We start from the raw sequence: 21,783 nt of genomic DNA on the forward strand, positions 1-21,783 counted from the left end.
CACGGGGGAGCTGTCCCCGGCAGCCTGCCCCCGTCCCCCATGGGAGGTGGCAGAAGCAGCTGGCAGCTTGGACCAGCTGGCTGGCTCCAGGCTGAGGTCATGCTGGTGAGTTGGACAGACAGCCTGCTCCAGGGACAGAGGGCAAACCAAGTACTAAGACAGATGGAACCGAGGCCAGCGCTCGTTTATCCAAAGGTGCCGCCCTCTATGAGGAGTGTGAAAAGGACCACCAATCCCTCAGTATGATTTAGTCACTGCTTTTTTTTTTTTTCCATGTGTCTCATCTGAAAATGAAGAATAATCTGCGACTGTGAGTTAAGCATTTCCTAGGGTGCCTTTCTGTCATTTATAACCATTGACGGGTTTCGTGCTTGTTTTCTTTCTTGTGCCCCACATTGTTCAGAACCCGCTCAAGATCTCCTGACATCATCTTTATCTAGGGTGCCAAAATTAATGCAGTGACGATGGATCCATTTTTCTTTCTGAAGGAAAAATATTTTGACTCTCTCTTATGGTGAGGCTGTTCTGCTTCTGAGAAAACTGAAGTGGGTGCAGCATGAAATATTCTCATCCCATCAAAACACGCACTTTCCTTGTTATCGAGAGCCGGGGGCAGGGTTGGGAAGGTGCAGCTTCCTTGGTGGCTGGCAGCGGTGCTCTTTTTCGTTTTTTTCCTGCTCCCCTCCCCCATTCTTTATGTACTACCCACCCTCCACTTCTCCACGTCACTATGTCCTATTTTTTTCAAAGTGCACTTTGAAACTCTTGTAACTTCAAGATCACCAAGAGACAGCATCACCTCCACAGAAATCAAATACACTATTTGTGTGTCAACTCAGCTGAGCAATGTGGAGACACAGTATAAGTGACAACCGAGAGTAGTCAAGTTATTAATTGGCTGAAGAATAATCAAAACTTGTCGTGGAATCCTGGCAAGGTGTTTGCCAAACTGAGGAGAAAACAGTTCGGGTAAAATGTCCAGTGTATTGATTTGGTTTTATTTTCATTGGCATATTTTAGTCACAGTGTTTTGATTCCTGGATTAGAATTTATTTGGGGGTATAGCCATTATTCCGGATGCCAAACTGGAAAGTGATTTTTACTTTTTTATGCTAGTTTTACACTCTAATAAAGTGAGGACAAGAAGGACTCAATGAGACATGTCACTTCTGATCAGAAATCAGGAATTATTTTGAATAAGATTAAGAGGAAGGTTTAATAGGAGGAATCACTTATTGATATAATTTCTGTAATCAAAGGTAGACACCAGGGAAAGATCAGGACTCCTTGCTGCCGAGTGCCAGATTTCAAATTTCAAACCGTGCTCATCCAACCTGCCTTCAGGAGGGAGGCTGAGGAAGTCTAAAAGTTGGGGCTGTAGACAGTGTCCCTTCCATTCAGCTAGGTAACTTCACTCTGATTTATTCTCAATGCCTGTCCTGTAGAGCCTATTCAAAGGAAAGATTTCTGCAGCTAATAAAAGTTTGAAAGATCAGTCTTTAACTTTGTTTTGAAAAGCTGGTGTAGGAATTCTTGTACCTGGAATTTTTATAAAGCCGGAATAGCTTTTTTTTTTTTTTTTTTCCTTAAGAGAAGTTGTTCCTTAACTTTCTGTAGCTTCAGCATTCCTCAGATGGGCCACCCCATCCCATGCAAGTCCTGTTCCTTACACCCTCATGGCCAGTGTCAGGGAGCAGGCCTGGAGAAGCTACCCCGTGGACCTCGCATTACTGTTTGAGGTGCTTACTGCATCTCCTTCTTGCTGTAGAGACCCGCCCCTCTGCTTGGAGACCTACTCTTATACCAGCTGCAAAGTTTTACTTGGAAGGTTTGAATGAATTTGATCATCACCCAGAAGAGAACAATCCCGTGAGACTGAAGTGGAAAAGTTTTATAAAACTTCAGGCAAATAAGTTTTTGAAAGTTCTTTTCTTGGTTGTTTCAGCTACGATAAGAGCTTGCTTTCTAGAATTATTGTTAGAACTGTGAATGTAGTTTAGGAGAAACAAATGCTAATATCTGTGGCAATCTTGGGTAAATGCCTTTGCAATAAATAAATAAATAATAAATAAATGCACCAGGAGCTTTATATAAGGGTGTGTGCTGGGTAGGAAGAAAGGAACTAAGACTTTAGTGATATTACCATCAAATCCTAGGACTCACGGAGCTGCCTTTCTTGGCAGTTTTGCTATTAAAGTTCTAGTTTAAAAGTAGCAAACAGAAGCCCATATTTTCTGTAAAATAATCTAAATGAGCTATGTCTTAGAGTTTAGTTTTGGTGGGACAACCACTAACTGCAAAATCCACTATAAAAAAAAATCATATTATAGCGGCATATAAGTTGTGACTTATTCTCAACTTCTAAACATTTTGGGAAAGCAAAGAATTATTTCAGAGAGAAATGTGTCCAAAAATACCAGGACCTGTTTTCCTAATTTCCATCTTTGCTTTTGTTGATAGAGATCAATGGGACAGTAGCTTTGCCAGCCTTAGATGGCAAAGTTACCTTGGTCAGGTGTGCTTATAAAAACATTTTAAAGTAGCATTAGTATCTATAAAGGAAGAAAAAAAGAGAAGATCCTGGAGCCAGTGGGAAATCAGCCAGTTTTTTAGCTGGCTATCCTCTTCAGCTTGCTGAAAATAAGGATAGGAAATGTTGTGAATATTCCTCAGAAGTCCAGGATGGTTAATATCAGGAGCAAGCACACAAAAGTTTAACTTTTTATATTTTCTGCCCCACCTATTACTATTACAATAAAAACTTCTGATAGAAAAGCATTTATTTTTATTATGAAGCTCCAAATACAGTGTATTGCTTTTGGATCTGAATTACATTTCATCCCTTGCCTTCCTCCCGGCCCCTGCTTTTTATCAGACGACGGTTTTGTAGGCAGTTGGGAACTTTTCTACAACTCCTCCTTCATGTAGATAGTTTCTGTGGGAAAGCGAGCAGACAAGTGTCAGTGGGCCCTCAGAAATATGGGCCACAGTGATTTTCACATGGTTCACAGTGAAGCCATCTATTTCAATCCACTTGCAGTAGGTCACGGCCATGGTCCTCATTTGCTTTCCAATCTCTGTCGCTGCCCAGGGGAAGATGTAAGGCCCCCTGCTAGGGAAGAATGAAGAAAGTTCTTGATCTCCAAATCAGAAATACAGTGAGTAGTTGTTGGCAGGAACTTACACTTGGGGCTCTTAATGAAGCAGGTCAACAGCAGCCCCAGGGACCTCCAACCAAATCCTTGCACAACACCTCTGGACTGCATGCTTTGGCCTCCACACATTTTAACAGTGACTCCTGCGGACTGAATCCTGGCTTGCTGCTGTTCATGGGGTTGCAAAGGGTTGGACACAACTTGGTGACTGAACAACCACCACCACCACCTGCAAACTCAAAACGCACTGATTTCCAAAGTCAAGGACTTTGAATATTAGAAGCACACACACTAAGTCTTTTCAGTGAAGCATCATCTTTTTCTCCCCTGCTCATTTACTTGGGGAATTTAAGGTTTCTCACTGGGGCTGTAATGGTTCAGGTCCAGACTGACGTTTCAGCCATGTTTTGGGCCCCATGTGTTTGAGTATATGAATGATTCCTGACTTATTAGATTTCTTCCAGTGCGTGCATCCTAGCAGAAGATAGCCCAGCAGGCCTTGAGCCCTGCTGCTGCTTCACTTCACCTCATGAATATTCAGAAGCTGCAGTCATTGAGGACTCAGGTGGCAAAAATAGTAAGGTGATTGAAGTGCACATGAACGCCGAGTCCACATTTCCGCGACTTGGAGCCCCTGACTGCAGCGCAGATTTTCTGTGACCCTCGGACCTCAGGAGGGGAGAGTCCTGGGGAACCCCTCTGAATCAGGCATCTGTTCCCTACACCAACATGCTCATGGCCTGCTGTATGATGTGTTGTAATCAGCATGTTGTTTTTAAAAGACAACAGGCCCTTCTGTGAATCCTCCCCCACAAAATGCATTTAGGCTGATAGTCGAGCATAAAGGCCTCACTGTGGAGATGAGCAATGCATGCATTGTTTTCCCCATCATGCAGTCAGGATCTCCACAGCAAAATCGAGTGTCTTTTGTAAAATCTTATTTTATTTTATTTTGTCACCATCAGCAGTTACACTGGAGTAGGAACCGCTCCATTCTCTTACGGGTTAAATTCTGCTCTGTGCAGACCTAGTGGTGATGTATAAATTGCAGCCCTGCCTTTTTTTCGAAGGATTCTAAAATAGGTTTTCAGAATTAGTGCTGGATTTTTGCTCCTGCATGTGTGGTGACTCTTGATTTTTTCCCTTCAGAGAAGCATCCTTTGCAGCATTCCCCCTTCCGAGGAATCACTTAGACACTTCCAGCTGGTGGCAGGGGATACAGCCATAATACAGCTTCCTGTGTCCCAGCTGTCTTTTTCACTACGGTAAATGCATTAGGATGGCTGCACTCTCGTGTAAAGGTTCAGGTACAGGGAGGTGTAGGATGAAGTCTGGAAACCATCGTTGGGGTTTTTAAAGCTTCAGCTTCTCCAGCATCTTGGCATTTTGAATGTCTTCCTGCTTGGAGTCCAAGGTTTCTCTCCAGTGATTGGAATGCTGCTGGAAGCCTGATTAAAGGTGCCTGAGGATATCACCTTCTACCAGGAAGCCCTGCGTGCTTGAGAGGGTCCTTTTCAATGCATTATGGCTCATGCGGCCTCCCAATTAAAGAAAACCCGGGATTTAGAAATCAATGCTGAAGAAGAGACAGAGAAAAAAAGGAAACACCGCAAACGGTCCCGGGATCGGAAGAAAAAGGTAGCTATGTATGCCAGTGCATAGATCTTGCCTGGATCCTTTATATTTTAATTCCTCTTGGCATCTGTGAGAAGCATTCGGGGCTGTTTTTACATGAGGTGTAGAGTGTAAATTGGGTGTGTAAGTTGGGTGTGTAAATTGGGAACAGATGATAGAAACCCTGTGGTAGACCACGGGTGGAGGGTGGGCAAGGCAGGGCAAGATTTTATCCTGTGCGGGGGGATTGCAGTGCTGATGCGGAAGGCTTGTACTTGACATAGGCATGGGCATGCTTCCATGACATGCAAAGGTGTTGCAAGGGAGTTCAAAGTAGTTTCTTTCCAGCCCAGTCAAGGTTAAATGCACTGCGGTGAGTTAGAATTGAGGGAGAGAGCAGAGAAGCAGCCTTTGTACTTCTTAACAGTTCTGTCTCATGGAAAAGGAGCTTTTGTGCTAGAACTGTGTCACATGTGTGCATTTCTCAGGCAGATCTGTGACCTTAAAGACGTAACAGTAAAGTCATTTCCTGCTTTGCTTTTTTGGTTCCCTCTTTCCTTCTGACTCTCAGTCCCATAAGGTACTTCCTAGGTAGATTGTGCAATGGAAATAAGCTGCTGGAAATAACTTTTCTTTATTCTTTAAACCACTGAAAGCACAGAGGTTTGTCTTTCTCTACTGGCTGAGAGTGATTATCCTGAATGCAGGAATTCCCATGACAAGGCAGGGACTTCAGCACTGAATGCTTTAGATCCGAGCATGAGTATTGATCATCCCCTACTGATACTCTAATGCAGGGGAGCAAATAGGAGGAATATTCTGGGTCACTGGTGTTTAATTACAGCCTGAGAGTGCTTACCTTTTGGGGGCTGTGCCCTTAAATATGAATCCTAGATACCGATTTGGAGATTGAGGCCCGAAATCACTTTTCTTCCATGACAGTTCATAAAAATTGACTAAAACTCTGTGATCTGAATATGGAAGTCAGGTCATAAAGCATTTTTATGTCTCTTTGTGAGAATTCCCAAGGGAAAGATCATCTTAATTTGCTCTGAGCAGTGATCCACGTGCCTTGCAAATGACATGCAGATTTCATCCACCACATGTACCTTCCTTCAGGAGTAATCATGAATATTTTCAGGGCCTTTGCCATTTTCTTCCAAGTAAAGGTCTAGAGAAACCTCTTTGCCTTTTGTTACTGGCAGACTTTCTGAGACTGAGTTCAGAGAGTTGCGGTGGTTCTGCCACATGACATTAAATATAGGTGTTTCCTGCTTCAGGGTTCTTGCAAAAAAACTTCTTGAACATATTTTCACAGAAGTACAGACTTAAGTTAGGAAATTCTCAGCAGGTGTATTTCAAAGCCTCACACAGCAGAGTTGTTACAAAATTGCCTAGTTTTGCTAGGTTCTGGTCTAATTTTATGAAAGTTAGGTTTGTCTGTGGGTCGGTCACTATACTTTGACCTCTCTGTGCACATCCCCCTCCCCCACCCCCACGACATGATAAACTGGCTTCTAAGAAACACAGGGACAGGAACATACATTTGTATAAAGATATAGTTTCATCATTAATGTCGATATTCTGTGTAAGAGTTACTAGCCGAGCCAGGTTTATGGCCAGCCGTGTCCCGGGGGAGCAGCGACAGGTCTGCTGCCCTTGTGCCCAGACCCCTGTTTGACTCGAAAGCAAAATAGTGAAGGGGTGAACCAAAGGGAGTTTCTGGGCTCACTGAGCTGAAGCAAATGCTTTGTGGATCAAAATGCTTCGTACAACAGAGTCTGTCCAATGTAAATCTCTTAGCAACCAGAAGGGAACATGGAGAAATATCAATATCGCTATCGTCAACGTGCAGGCAGATTTAAGTGTTTTGTTCTCAGGGCACTCACAGAGGAGATCCAGAAAGGGGCTCATGGATAACAGTTCCATTGCTATTGTGCTTTTTAATTCATAACACAGTATAGTATATATATTCCCCATCAAAGGTACATGTATCACAGAAGATTTAATATTCATAGCCAGATGACCGCATGGACCACTTCTATGTGCAAAGTTAAGGTTAAATGACTTTGAAGACATGCTCTGTATCTCCTTCCATGACACAGTGTATGTTACACTTATTTCCTACAAAGTGAATTATTTCAGCTTTTAGTTTCTTTTTTCCTACCTTTTCCTAAAATCCTAATTAAGGTTTCTGGGCTATTTTACTCCATGTTGTAGGCCCCTGTCAATTGAAAAGCTGCTTTTAAATATTTTGCAGGGAGGACTTTCCTGGCGGTCCAGTGGTTAAGACTACACACTCTTCACTGACACTTTCGCTGCAAGGGGGTGTAGGTTCTATCTCTAGTCAGGGAACTGGGCTCCCACATGCCGTGCAGTGTGAGCAAAAAAAAAGTTAACACTGCATTTGCATTTTATGAAAAAATGTGTATATACACACACACATATATATAGTGGGTTATTATGGGACTCATTCTCATTCACATGCAGAAATATCCTCTAGGATATTTTAATTACAAAAAGGAATAGTGAGCAGTCTCATAAAATCTCAAAATACAAAAGGAAATCTTAAGAGTATCTAGTTTATAAAACAAGGAATTTGATTCATGGTTCCCCTTCAATTCAGGTTTGAGCAAGCCCAAGATGAACCTTTCTTGATTATATGACACAGAATCATACAGTATGGGATATTACTAAGTATTATACTCAAATCATAATATGCATGTAAAATTAATATAGGATTCACATTTCAGTTTTTTTAAACCCAGTGAACTGCACATTTGGTCTCTTTTGAATATTGATAACCATGAATAACTGATTACCACAGAACCACCTGGGAAGCCCCTAAGAATAAGTAGGAAACTTCTAGGAATTTATGATTAGTTGAATTTTAGTAATGATGATGGCAACCCACTCCAGTGTTCTTGCCTGGAGAGTCCCAGGGACGGGGGAGCCTGGCGGGCTGTCGTCTCTGGGGTCGCACAGAGTCGGACACAACTGAAGTGACTTAGCAGCAGCAGTAATGATGTATTTTATTCTTGGCACAACAACTTTCATATCAAGTAAAAGAAAATCTTCCTGTTTGTTAAAAAAAGAAATTTACCTAGATGAATGAACACTTAATCCTTTTATCATCTGACTTTAAGGAAAAAAAGTTTCAGTGAGTATCTAATGTAAAAGTTTCTTACCCTCATTTCCCATTGCTCTTCCCTGATCTGTTTTTCAGCTTCACTCCCCTTCTCTCCTGAAGGACTTAGGTTGGCAGCAAGTAGGAGGCATGCCAAAGGTAAACAGTGACGGTGGGTGGGTTAGTATTGGATCCATGCCCTTACTAAGCACCTTGCAGGGAGGAATGCTGCATCTCCTGCATTCAGCAGGCTCCCTGGCTCGCAGGTGTTGGTCTGGAGAGGGTCCCAACCACCTTGAACCTCCAAGAGTTAGAAATCACAAATGCTCTTCAGCCCCATACTATCCTTGTTGCCATTGGCTTCTGGTGCCGTGTTACCCCCATGATTTGCCCTTCCTCCACATTATATTATTAAATTATAAAATACATTTCAGTAGTGAGGAATATTAGGATCAAACCTTAATTTATTCAATACTTTTATGTAGTTTTTATATATTTACTACATCCTGTCAAAAAAAAAAAAAGAAACAAGCTTTGAGGTGACCATGGAAATTTATACTTAAAAAAGGACGCTATGGAATTTCTTTCTCTTTCTCTCTCTATGAATGACCAAGGAATAATCAGTCAATTAATTCTGTGATTATTGATGTCAAACTCATACAGCTATTCCAGTGGCAGAGCAGGAATGAATGAATATTCATTGCTTTATTTTTGCATTCATGCACTCATTCAGCAAATATTTGAACAACTTCTGGCATTAGGCATTATATTCTGTGTTGGAGACAAAGCTAAATGAGGCAGAGTGGCCACAGTACATTATATTGCACTGTGCTTCCCGGCACAAGGAGGAAGAAGATAACAGCACCATTAAACACTCTACAAAGAAGGAGCCACAGCAAGAGCCCCCCACCAGTTCAACTCGATCGGGCTCCCAGAAGGTTCTTGGCGTAGCTAAGCCTTGGAGGAGTCAGCGAGATAGACAAACGGAAGGACAGGAATCCCAGGCCAACAGGGGTTCAAGTATGAGAGACATTCAGCTGTGTGAGAAACAAACAGTATTTTGGAGAAAAGGGGACATGAGGATATGGCAGAAAAAATGGCTGTAAAAGTAGTCAGGGGCCAGGTTACGAAGGTCTTTGTACGCTGTCTTACGGAGCTGGACACTAACCCCTGCTCAAAGGAGAGAGGGACCTGAATGGTTTTAGGGGTGATGGTAAAGAGAGGAGGCTGAAGAGCTTTCTGTGTTGAGAACCATCCTTCAAGCATCAGTGCTGTGGGCATCAGCCGGAAGAGCCATCAGGAAGCACCAGTGGTGATGATGCAGGCATGAGAGATGCTGAGGGTCTGAGCCGCAGCAGAGATGATGCTGATGGAGAAGGGGGTGTTGCATACAAGAGATATTTAGAGGAAGACTCAGTAGAACTTGGCAGTGGACTGTATGTAGGATGTGAGAGGGAGAGATTGGATTCTAGGGTGACTGCCAAGTTTCTGGCTTGAAGCGGAAGATGAAGAATTAAATTTCCTGGATTCATTTCTTTGCTCCCAGGACATTTCTTGACCTCTTATAAAGTGCACCAGATAGGGTTTTAAATTACCTTTTTCAGGTGGAGGCTCGTTTATTTTTCACAACAAACCTATGAGAAAGTATTTCTATTATTTCCGTCTTCCAGATCAGAAAACTGAGGCATGAGCCTTGGGGTTTTGCCTCAGAATTCCCACACTCGTTGGTGACAGAGCCAAGATTCCAATTTGAGTAGCCTGACTCTCTAGCTTGTTTCCTTAACTACTACACTGTACAAGGTATGTAGTTAATATTTTCACAGCTACACGTCAAAGTGGGCTTGATTCAGAGAATCTTCTAAATGATAAGCTATTTTCTAAACATCTGGAACCTTGAATAATAAGCTTTATATCTCTGAGTACCCCACTATTGTGGTTAGTCTGTTTTTCTTACCCTCTGCAATAGATTTTAATGTTTTACCTTAAGAATTTCTATCTTTTTAATTTTGAAAAATGCAGTGAAAAATTGCAAATACCGTAACATCAAATCCTCAAAGACATGTTTCTGTAATAACAGCACAGCAGTGTCTTAGGTGCTTGTGGTATACCAGACAATCTGCAGAGTGATTTCTATGGATTATTTCTTTTTTTTTTTTTCCTCACAGCTTTTCTATGAGGCAGGTATTATTTTCATCCCAATTTTTCATAGTTGAAACCGAGGCTTGATGAGACTAAATAACTTGCCTGAGGTCATAAACCTAGTAACTGGAGGGTCTACACTTAAACTTGGGTCATAGGACTTTGGAATCTGTCCATCTGCGTTTATTGTAATAGAACTCTAGCGCTGTCTTTTCAGATCAGTCGCTCAGTCGTGTCTGACTCTTTGCGACCCCATGAACTGCAGCACGCCAGGCCTCCCTGTCCATCACCAACTCCTGGAGTTCACTCAGACTCATGTCCATCGAGTCAGTGATGCCATCCAGCCATCTCATCCTCTGTCATCCCCTTCTCCTCTTGCCCCCAATCCCTCCCAGCATCAGAGTCTTTTCCAATGAGTCAGCTCTTCACATGAGATGGCCAAAGTACTGGAGTTTCAGCTTTAGCATCATTCCTTCCAAAGAAATCCCAGGGCTGATCTCCTTTAGAATGGACTGATTGGATCTCCTTGCAGTTGTTTTAGGCTAAGGCAATTTAAGGATTTGAGAAGAGATTTCAGGGGACCTGATCTCTTGCCATAGAAGTGTGATGCTTCCTGACATTTTACAGAGTCTTCTGTATCTGGTCATCTGGGTACCTGTGACACCCATGATGTAAGATGCCAGGCAGGAGGCTTTTACTGCAGTACCTGTGCTTTGGGGAAGAGGACTGTGTGGGCTCTTAAGAGACAAAGGGAACCTAGTCTGTTTTCTGCTCTGCTGAGTCCATAGTCTCTAGACCTCTAGGGAGCCTAGTTTCGCTCTCAACATACTTGATATCCTGCTCTGAAATTAATTATGTATTTATATGTGTGTCTCACCCAAGAAACTATGAGCTCCTTGAGGGCAGAGGTGGTATCATACTCAGCTACTACCAAACTGGGGCTTTCGGAGTAGGAGGATGGATAAGAGGGTTGGTGAAAAGTGAGAGAGGGCGAAAGGTGGTGGCTGGATGGACAGAAGGGTGGATGAGAGGCCGTATCATGCTTAGAAACATGAACTATAGAGTCAGATTGAGTTCAGGGGCTGGCGCTATCCCTTAGCTGCTGTGTCCTTGGGGATTTATTTAATCTTTAGATGCTTTGGTCTCTTCAACTGCAAAATGAATACAGTAATAGTTGCCACAGAGGTGTAATAATGTCAGTGAATTCATATTGGAACTGTGCTTGACATAATGTTAAGAGCCATAGAGTGGTAGTTGGTGGTGGTCCTATTGAACAGAAGAATGGATTATTTACATCCTGAGCCTTCAAGAGGGATTGTGCCAATAAGTCAGCTCACTAAAGCGGGGCAGGTAATCTCCCTAGGAGCATGTCTGGCTGCTGCCTTGGCTCCACTCTTCTGCATTTGGAAAAGGATGGATGGAAGAAGGCTTAGCTGGCTCGTAGGAAAGGCTGTAAACCTTTGTCCTTTGGTGTGCCAGAGGTTTAGAAATAGGGAGGCAATTCAATAAGACTTGTCAGCTGATTGGTTCTCTGTAATCTGTTATGATTATGGTACTTTTTTTCTCAATAAAGTCATCTGTTTATTTAAGAAAAGACTTAGTAGCTCTTAATCAATTACCTTTTCAACCAGTCCAAGATCATGACAGGGATAAATTATGCATTCATTAATGTCTGAATAGTAGTTTTAAAGTTTTCATTAGTTTTTTTTTAATTGATTTATTTTCTAATTGAAGGATAATTGCTTAACGCATTTTATTGTTTTCTGTCAAACATCAACATGAATCAGCCATAGGTATATAAATGTCCCTTCCCTCTTGAACCTCCCTCCCATCTTCCTCCCCATCCCACCCCTCTAGGTTGATACAGAGCCCCTGTTTGAGTTTCCTGAGCCATACAGCAAATTCCCGTTGGCTATCTGTTTTACATATGGTGATGTAAGTTTCCAGTTACTCTCTCCATACATTTCACCCTCTCCTGCCCTCTCCCGTGTCCATAAGTCTGTTCTCTCTGTTTCTCCATTGCTGCCCTGCAAATAAATTTATCAGTTCCATCTTTCTAGATTCCATACAAATGTGTTTAGTATGACATATTTATCTTTCTTGTTCTGACTTGCTTCACTTTGTATAGGCTCTAAGTTCATCCACCTCATTAGAACTAACTCAAATGCATCCCTTTTTATGACTAATATTCTAATATTAGAATATTATTCTAGAATAATACACACACACACACACACACACACACACACCACAACTTCTTTATCCATTCATCTGTCGATGGATGTCTAGGTGGCTTCCATGTTCTAGCTCTTGTAAGTAGTGCTGCAGTGAACACTGAGGTACGTGTGTCTTTTTCAATTTTGGTTTCCTTAGGGTATATGCCTAGGAGTGGGCTTGCTGGGTCACATGGTGGTTTTATTCCTAGTTTTAAAGGCATCTCCATACCATCTTCCGTAGCGGCTGTATCGATTTACATTCCCACCAACACTGCCAGAGGGTTACCTTTTCTCTAACGCTTTTGTTAGCTTGTCGCTGGCATAATGCAGCAGTTAAAACTGTTTCTTCATTGCTCCTGAGGCTCTTGATCTTTTCTGTCTTTTAATTTTCCTTTGGCACGATAACCAGTTATTTTGTATGTGTGTTTTATTGAATCTCAATCTGGAAAAGTGCTAACTTGTCATAGGTATGCTTGAGGAGTAAGGATTTGGCAGTGTTTTAAGTTCTTTATAGTTATAAGAATAGTTTACATTAATGGTGTCACATTTTACCTGCTTCTCTGCTCATTTAATAGAAATGTATTGTGCACCTCCATTGCGCCTATATGGAGATTAATAAGATAAAGGGTGGAATTGTAGATTCATCTACTTGCTGTCTTTGTGTTTCTCCTTGTGACTTTGCCCAGGTAGGGGTGAAGGACTGAGTTATAAAATGAGTATTTCTTATTGGGCCTCCAGTATTCTGAGTGACTTTTACATTCCTCGTCTTATTTGATTTTATGTCAACACTATGCCATAATGTTATCTCCATGTACAGAGGAATTAGCCTAAGCTTAAGTTTTGTTATGTAACTTGCCTCGGTTACAGAAGTAGCTGGGCTTATGACCAAGGTCTCTGGTTGTAAGTCCCTTTCTTGGGCCATCTGAACCTCTCCAGGGGAGATTTTTTTAAGGGAGGTTCTTACTAATAGGCATCTATAGTGAATTCTTATGTCAAGAGAAAAATTTTCACCTTTGAAATGTGAAGAGTTAAATTATTTAGTAATCAAGATTTTGATAAATTCATCATTTGCATTTAACTGCAAAATCTAAATATTGTATAAAGAGTTACTTAAGTTACCATAATTCCACATTTAAAAAAATTTTAAAGAAGAATTCAGTCACTGAAAAAACTAAATCATTAGTTTACATCTATTGACTGATGTATAGGTCACTTATTGAAAGAGAATGTCTAAATACAATGTTACACTGTCAGTTACATAATCCAAACTTTCTTATAGAGATTTTCCTATAGAAAGGTAACATTCAGAAACTAGCAAGCTGTTATTATTTTACCCAAATTGGTGTTTCTAGTTTGTACAAGTTGAAAGTGGAAGAGTTGAAAGCAAAGCAGTGGAAATCAAGCTTGAATCTTTTACATATAAATCAGATTTTCCTGGCGTTTATCCCATTCACTCAGTTATGCTTTCCTGGACTCATAGTGGTGTCATGAACTAGAACCGTCCATCACTATCAAATATAGGAGCTGCCTATAAAATGTGTAGGTTTCAATTTAGCTGTAGTTGGTCCCAGTAAATTATTTCTCAGTCATAGGTGGCCTTCCACTTATTAGGACCATGTCATCAGTTCTGTTTGCATTTAGATGAAACCCATTAGAATGGGTCGAATAGAGACTAATGTTCACATCTGCCAGTTTTGTGGCTTTTCTTTTGGCAGCACAAAAGCCAGCTAGCTTCATTACTGTATGAGAAGGATGTGTGCACTGCGTGGAAAAGAAATAGGAGGGAGAAGTTGGCCAGAGAGGGTTGGATGGAAGGCAGCCCAAGATTTTCTAGTGACCGGAAGTCAGTGACACAGACACATTGATAATTTACATGCAGATCCCCTAAGACCCTTGTTATGTTAATATGAACAGCATTATTTTATCATAATGAAATAAAATTTTGTAAGAAGTCTATACAGTGGAAGAGGTAAACAGATGGTCAATTTTGTTTAGTAGAGGATTAAAAACATGAATAAAGTAGGCAAGCAGTAAGGAGAAAGGTGTAGGGAAAGGGCTTAGTATTTATTACAATTCATGGTTCTGGAAAGAATAGGCTTTGGGGCTAGGTGTGCATTTATACGGCAGCCGCATTTAGCTGTGTGGCCTTAAACTAAATTTCTTTGGGCTTCAGACTCCACATTGGTCAAATGGGGCTATTAATCCTTTTCTTCACGCGTGCGTGCTCAGTTGTGTCTGACTCTTTCCAACCCCATGACTGTAACCTACCAGGTTCCTCTGTCCATGGGATTTCCCAGGCAAGAATACTGGAGGGGGTTGCCATTTCCTTCTCCAGGGAATCTTCCCGACCCAGGGATCTAACCCACGTCTCCTACATTGGCAGGCAGATTCTTTTCAACTGAGCCACATGGAAATCCCTTTACTTGAATACATATTGTTAAGAGTAGAAATACTGTAAATGCCTTTTGCCAGGTTCCTGGCATAAAGGGAGCCCTTACGAGGGCTTCCAGCTTCCCTTATGGTGTGGGCTCCCAAATGTAATCAAGTGACTGTAGCCAAGAAGGGGGCAGAGGAACTGAGAAAAAAAAAAGGGAATGTTCTGAAGAAGGTTTACACCCAGGAAATATTCAAATTCTTTGATGAGTGAAATTTTACTCATAGATTTGCCTCCTCAAACAACCATGTGAGTCCTTCAGTTCAGCCCTTTGCAAACTTTCCTGTACTCTCAGGGAATTTACATCTGCCATTCTGAGAAATTCTCTCAAAGATTTTTATGTTAAATGTATTTCTCAATCATTAGCACTGTTAATAATTAGCTTTCTCAGTAGTTAAATGATAGCCTAGGAAGACATTAAAGAAAGCATAAGAACCATATGTACAGATAGAGATATCAGATCATTCTTTCAACAAATGAACTTGATTTTACAGATTAGGATATGAATACTGAAATATTTATAGAGGAAAACTACTTATTTGAGCTAGTGAAACAATCTTCACGGGAGGGTTTATACACTATAATTACTGAGAAGAAACTAAATGCTACCTGTACAGTATGTCTATAAGAGACATATTCTGTATTTCATCATCCCCTCTAGGGAGCATGGCCGTTAAAGACCTGTTTCTACAGTTGCCGGATGGTTGGGGACTGAAGGAAGAGTGAATAATCTGGCCAGTATAGAGCTATCACCGTTCGTACCTGGTTTCAGAACTCGTAGTGGCCTGCGGACTGCCTTCCTTTACCAGCACGTTCTCTTTCCCCACTTTCTTCGACTGCCACTGGGGAGGGCCTCTACCATTTTCAGTCAGATTTTAAATCAGGTACTCCACCCTGGACCTAGTTGGCTCAGTTCAGTATCTGACACTTAGAACTGTTGGTGTGTTTAAACAGTTTCATTCACCCTAAACCAAATAGGAAAAAAAAAAAAAAACAAAACCACCAACCTGAAACCTGGCATTTTTATTATAGGCTCTGTGTGATGTTTGTCTAGCTGTGGCGGGTCTTTGTCACAGCCTGTGGGATCTTTAGCTGTGGCATGTGGATGTGGGATCTAGTTCCCTGACCAGGGCTCGAACCAGCATCGGGAGCTTGGAGTCTTAGCCACTAAACCACCAAGGAAATCCCATGTGATTTTTCACTTTTCAAAGAGGACAGCATAGTGAGATACTCAATAGCAAAGTGTGTGGGACATCATTTACCCTTTCTTTCATTTATTGAGCTATAATTCATTGGGGAATTACAGTGGGCTGGGCACTCTATCCAGTGCTGTGAGTATTGAATAAGGTGTTGAATAATAAGGTGTTCAATCCTTATGCGTGGATGGTATTATCCTCATTCTCTGTGTTAAGGGAATTAACACTCTGAAAGTTTCTGCAAGCCCAGGGTCACACAATTAGCAAGCGTACAGCTAGAGTTCAAACCCAGACCAGCTTGATAGCCAGCCCTGTGCTGATTCTCTGATTCCTCACCCCTCATTCCCACCCATTGAGAACACAATTTTCCCAGAATATTGGGCTCCATGAAATCGTTATTTCCTGGACCATGGAAGGCCCTGCTGGGCTTTCTGCCCCTAAAAAATTCCTAATAAGATGTTTCTCATAATTGATCCCCCCCCCGCCCCCGCCAAAAAAAGAAAAGTCCACAATGCGGCATGGAGGGTAGGAAGGTGATAATACTGAATGGCATAAGTCAATTTACTTAACTTCAAGCCACTTTCACTTTACACATTAACTTGAAATACACCCTACCTTAACAAAATCATAATCATATTAATGGTAAAATAAATGTGAATATAATTAATTTCTAAATGTTGGAAGTCTCCAAATTTTTGAAGATAAGTGGTGAAATAATTTTGTGTTGGCTAATTCAGTGGGTTTTTTGTTTTTTATTCCTTGGGTTTTGAAATCAGTGCATTCCTGTGTGTTTGCCCATGTCCTCCATCTCATACTTAGAATTTTTTATGAGAAAACTGTGGAAGAAGTTTATTTTATAATAAACAGCTCATTCAGGGCCTCAAAACAAACAAATTTTCAGAACCTAGGTTAAAAATTAAAATATGATTTGTAGTATGGTAGGAAATTAACACCACCATCAAAAGTGTACTTCAGCTGATGACATAGACAGAATATTAGAATTTGAATCACCATCAGCTTTGACTGATTCTTTTGTCATCATCAGCATAGAAGAGATCTTAGGCTTCATGAAGTGATACTCCTTTTTTTCCCTTGGTAATAAGAGCAAGGAGTAAAAATCTTTAATTTGGGAAAGGGAAATGTTAAAAATTCTGAATTAGGGGTCTAAATTCTGAGTGTCCGAAAATTTTATTATATAGAATAGAGGATTTCGGGTTCTACTAGGCAGCCTCAGTGTGAATCAACAGGAAATTCACCAGCAGAAGTTAGAGTCCATTTACAGTAAAATAATTGGTAGATGCCAAAGGCTTTTATCTCGGCTAATATTTACATGAACCCTCTAAATTAGGTTGCTTTATTCTCATTTTGCAGATCAGGAGAATGTGGCTCAGACATTAAATTTATCAGTTGTTGTTATTAGGTAGCTAAAATTCTATTCCTATGCTTTTGAGACCCCATGAACTATAGCCCTCCAAGCTCCTCTGTCCATGGAATTTTCCAGGCAAGAATACTGGAGTGGGTTGCCGTTCTCCTTCTCCAGGGGATCTTCCTGACCCAGGGATTGAACCTGTGTCTCCTGCATTGGCAGGTGGATTCTTTACCGTTTGAGCCACCAGGCAAGCCCGAATTTATTAGTAACACAGCAAAAATGAGAGACAGAAGTTGAGCCCATGGTTGTCAGACTCCAAAGCTTTTCCCCATCCGTACTTCACTGTTCTGCTTACAGATTATTCATGGATCATGTAATTTTCTTGCATTTGGGGAAATCTTTTACTTCCATTTTTCATTATTTTATTTTCTAATCAGTTTCTAAATCATGTTTATGCCTCCCCATCACCAATGTTATCATTCATTAATTTTATGTGATAAATGCCAGGTAAGAGGTGCTTTTTAAATAACAATGCATGGCTTAAGCCTGTGTTTTTACCTTCAGATATTACATGGGGACTGTAAGTACTATTGCAAAGCACAGCAATTTTGAATCGGGTACAAAAAGATCATAATTGACGTTGGCACCACGGATTTACAATAGTCCAGGGAAACAACAACATTTGTCCGAGCCATAACCTTGAGTACTGCATTTGATTTTCTATTAGTAAATCCTCAAAATGTCCAGTCTCATAAATCCCAGGTGCATTGCTGCTACCTGACTGCTTCAGGGTGAAGGAGAGAGGACATGCTAGAAGGTTTTTGAGGTCACTATACCCTATACTGCCCACTGCTCCCTTCTCTCTTGTAGAGGCCTGCTGTCCCCTAATTCAGTAACATCATGATTATATTTACTTAGCTCTGTCAACACTCAAAATACACTTGCCTGCCCTTAAGTACCAGGAAGATAACCATATTGATGTTTAAAAATGCTGAAAGCAATGAATTTCTTTCCTTTGAAGAACGGCCATTACTAACGATCCCTGCTCTACTATTCCTCTTCAGCAGGCATTGTTCTTTACCATCTAAAAATAAACGGATTCATTATGCATGTTTATTCCATCCACATTTGTTCCAAATGGAATTAATGTATTAGTACTGGTAATTCAGGCATGTGAAGTCTACATGTTCACTTGTCTTCATTAGTGAAGGATTAGTGATCCTGATCATCCTCCTCATTTCCCATCTGTGATTCGCTTCAAAAGGTTTGGGTTGCACCCCGTCTTAGCAGAAACTGGACCTTTGAAGGGGACCATGAACACATGGAAAGTCTCTGTTTTCCCTGGTGACTGTGTTTGCCCTGCCTATTTGAGCCTCGGTAGCGCTTTCCCACAGACATTCGGCGTGGTCAAGACACCCGGGCTTTCTCTTGCTCCAACTGTGTGTGAGTCCAGATTCCCTCTTGTTTCCCCTGAGCGCTCCATGGGAGAGCCTGACTAGGCTTCATTTGATTTTACATAACATGTTTTAGTGGATCTTCTATGGACTAAGATTAAAACAATCATGTAGCCCTCCATTTGGCATCTGATATCACGGTTTTTTGTTTTCTGGTGGATTAGTCGGGATTTTGTTGGCAGTGTCGGGGGGGAGGGTGTCCTTAGGTGCATTTGGCATTCTCGGCTTTGACCTGCTTTCCTAGAGCTCCATTTCAGTTTTAGCGGAACCTAAATTATTAATACGGTCTGTGCTGTGTCTGCCCATAATGTTAAATCCTGCTTCTCTTTTTTAAATCAAATGCTGTTGGAAATCTCTGAAATCATAGAGAAAAGGATTTTTGAACTTCTGTGGAAAGCTCAAATGGGTCTAGTCATGAGCTCTGGAGTCACATAGGCTTGGATTTGAGTCTCACCACTGTCTTGAACATCCGTGCTCTCTTCCATAATAACACCTATTGCAGAGCGGGGTTATGAAGACAAGACTAAATTGATCATGAATTATCTGGCTCAGAGAAGTGATCCAATGAATGTTAATTCCTCCTACTTCCTTAATTCTTTCCTCTTTCCCTGGTCCACTTGGAGGAAAGGAGAATCTTGTTCTGTGCTGAGTGTCCTTAAATGAGGGTTGTTAGTTAAAATGGGGGAATGCAAGGTTGATAAAGTTAATGATAAAGCAGAGGGTAAAAAACAAAGAGCATATGTGAATGCAGAGAAAAATAGGTATTTATATAAAAAGTAATTGTAACTGTAACATTTACACCTCTTACATACATTATCTCTACATGTATATGTTTCATGTTGAAGTTGCTCAGTCATGAATGACTCTTTGCAAACCCATGGACTGTATAATCCATGGAATTCTCCAGGCCAGAATACTGGAGTGGGTAGCCATTCCCTTTTCCAGGGAATCTTCCCAACCCAGGGATCAAACCCAGGTCTCCTGCATCGCAGGTAGATTCTTTACCAGCCACCAGGAAGCCCATTTGTTTCATAAGTGTGTGTGTGTGTATGTGTGTGTGTATTCCACAGGTACATAGATTCCACAGAGATTATTTAAACCCGGAGCCATATTTTGTTAGTTTCCATTAGGAAGAAATGTGGTTTGTGGTGAGAGCATTGAAGCTGGTCTGGAAGGTGATGTAGGGAGGAGGACACTGGGGTCTTCTGGAGGTGCAGGGCTTTTCCAAGGGCACCCCACCCCCAGTGCAGATATGTTTGTCCTGAGTGGTGGGCTTTCCAGTCCTTTTCCCTGGGTTGGCCTTCATAGGTTTACTTTTGCCTTCCCATTAAAGGTCTCACTCACCCTGGCAGCTGCTCCTTGGCTCCCAGAGTGAAATCCACTTGGAGGAAACCTGTCAGTGCAAGTTCAGTTTTAGTGACCGTCCTCTAAGTGCCTAAAAGACCATCTCTGATACTCGTTTCCCAGGGTCAATGAATGAAACGTAGGCAAGCTACAGACAGACAGGGTGTCTTGCTGAATATTACCGTATTCAATATAGTCTTCAATTGCAGAAGACTTTTTTGAAGGCCTTTGGTAATATTTAATAACTGTTGTGCCACTTTTCCCTCCTGCTGGGTTACTTTCCTAGGACGTCCTGGCAGTCCTCTTACTTAGTCGTTCTCACCATGTAAATCACTGCTGTCCATCATACACACAACCTTCCACACAGGGTGACCAACGTCACCCCGAGAGCATTACTGTGATTTACTGTGACCTTTTGAAATGTCTTCCCAATATATTTCTATGCGTGTCTACTTTCCTGTCTTCCTCTCCCTTCTCCTTCTTTCTTTCTCTTCGCTCTTTTCCTTCTTCCTACCAGAATTAATGAAAATGAGATAATACTGGTATCTCCTATTTTGTGACCTCATTTTTTCCTCACTGAAAAATACAATATGAACATGTGTTCGTATCATACCTATGGATCTGTAAGGCTTTCAGTGGATCTGTGTAACATTTTACTTAATGGATGTACCAAATTGTATTCAACTAATCCCTTGTTTTTGTATGTTGAGTTCATTTCAATTTTTGTTATTATGAAAAATGACACGAAGGACAGTAGAGCTTCATCTTTTGCTGAAACTACAGTGTTCTTGTTTTCGGCTCTGATTATTTCTGCTGGTTCCTCAGTTCAAGGTCCTCCATTCTCAAGCCAGAGCCAGCATCTGCAATGTCATTTGCCACAAATCCTCTAGTTGAGCCTAGTTCTAGTCGGAATGACTCTACCTTTCCCCTTGCCCAGAGAATACCCCTCCTTTCCCATTGCAGGTCTTAATGTTGCTCAGCCTATATCTCCTTCCGCCTTTCCCCTTCCAACTTTTAGGGCTCAGCTTCAAGCCTCCATTCTTCCTGGGACACAGGTTTACCAGCTGGAAGTAATTTCTTTGCTCTTAATGATTACAGTTCTGGGGAAACCTAAGATACTCTCCATGAAATTAGTCTTTTGTATATGAATACCTCTAGGTGGAAAAAGTTACAAGTTTTTTCCTTTGTTATTGCTTTTTAAAGTTTCTTTTTCCCTTGGGATATCTTCAGAGTGCCTCATATATGGCTCTCCAGATAAGGGATGAAGTCCCAAGTCTTCATTTTTTTTCAAATTTTTCTGGCTGCACCTTGGAGCATGCAGGATCTTAGTTCCTGACCAGGGATCGAACCCACACCCCCTGCATTGGAAGTCTAGAGTCTTAACTGCTGGAGCTCCAGGCAAGTGCCAGAATGTTACAAGTCTTGATTTTGAGTCTTGGCAGGGCCCCTACGTTTGCAACTTCAGCTGCTTTTTCCTTGCGTTTTATATTGAGGACCCTGGCACCGTGGTATGGAGAGACCTACCCAGCTCCAGAAGTTCTCTCATGCTCTTACTGACTGCAGATTCTTGGCTCCAGATTATTGCTGACTGAGAGTGCATCCTTCCCAGGCCGCTTTGGCTCTGTCCTATTGCATGAGTGAATGACAGTGACTGCACAGCTCTTCATCCAGGGCTCTATGTGCTTCCTCCAGCTTCAACTGAGACTTTTTAGGCCCATGGCTTTCAACTAGCATG

At 41.5% G+C, this 21,783-nt stretch overlaps 1 protein-coding gene across 1 annotated transcript in view; it reads left to right on the forward strand.

Moving 5' to 3' along the window:
* The first annotated feature begins 4,448 nt into the window (after positions 1 to 4,448).
* ANK3 (ankyrin 3) overlaps positions 4,449 to 21,783 on the forward strand; it is a 376,954-nt gene continuing 359,619 nt past the window's right edge. The window contains 1 exon segment of the mRNA XM_070364655.1: positions 4,449 to 4,793. Within this exon segment, the coding sequence (XP_070220756.1) occupies positions 4,680 to 4,793 (114 nt within the window). The 5' untranslated portion in view covers positions 4,449 to 4,679.

This window comes from Bos mutus, chromosome 28 (genome assembly GCF_027580195.1).
Source record: "Bos mutus isolate GX-2022 chromosome 28, NWIPB_WYAK_1.1, whole genome shotgun sequence".
Taxonomy (NCBI): Eukaryota; Metazoa; Chordata; class Mammalia; order Artiodactyla; family Bovidae; genus Bos; species Bos mutus.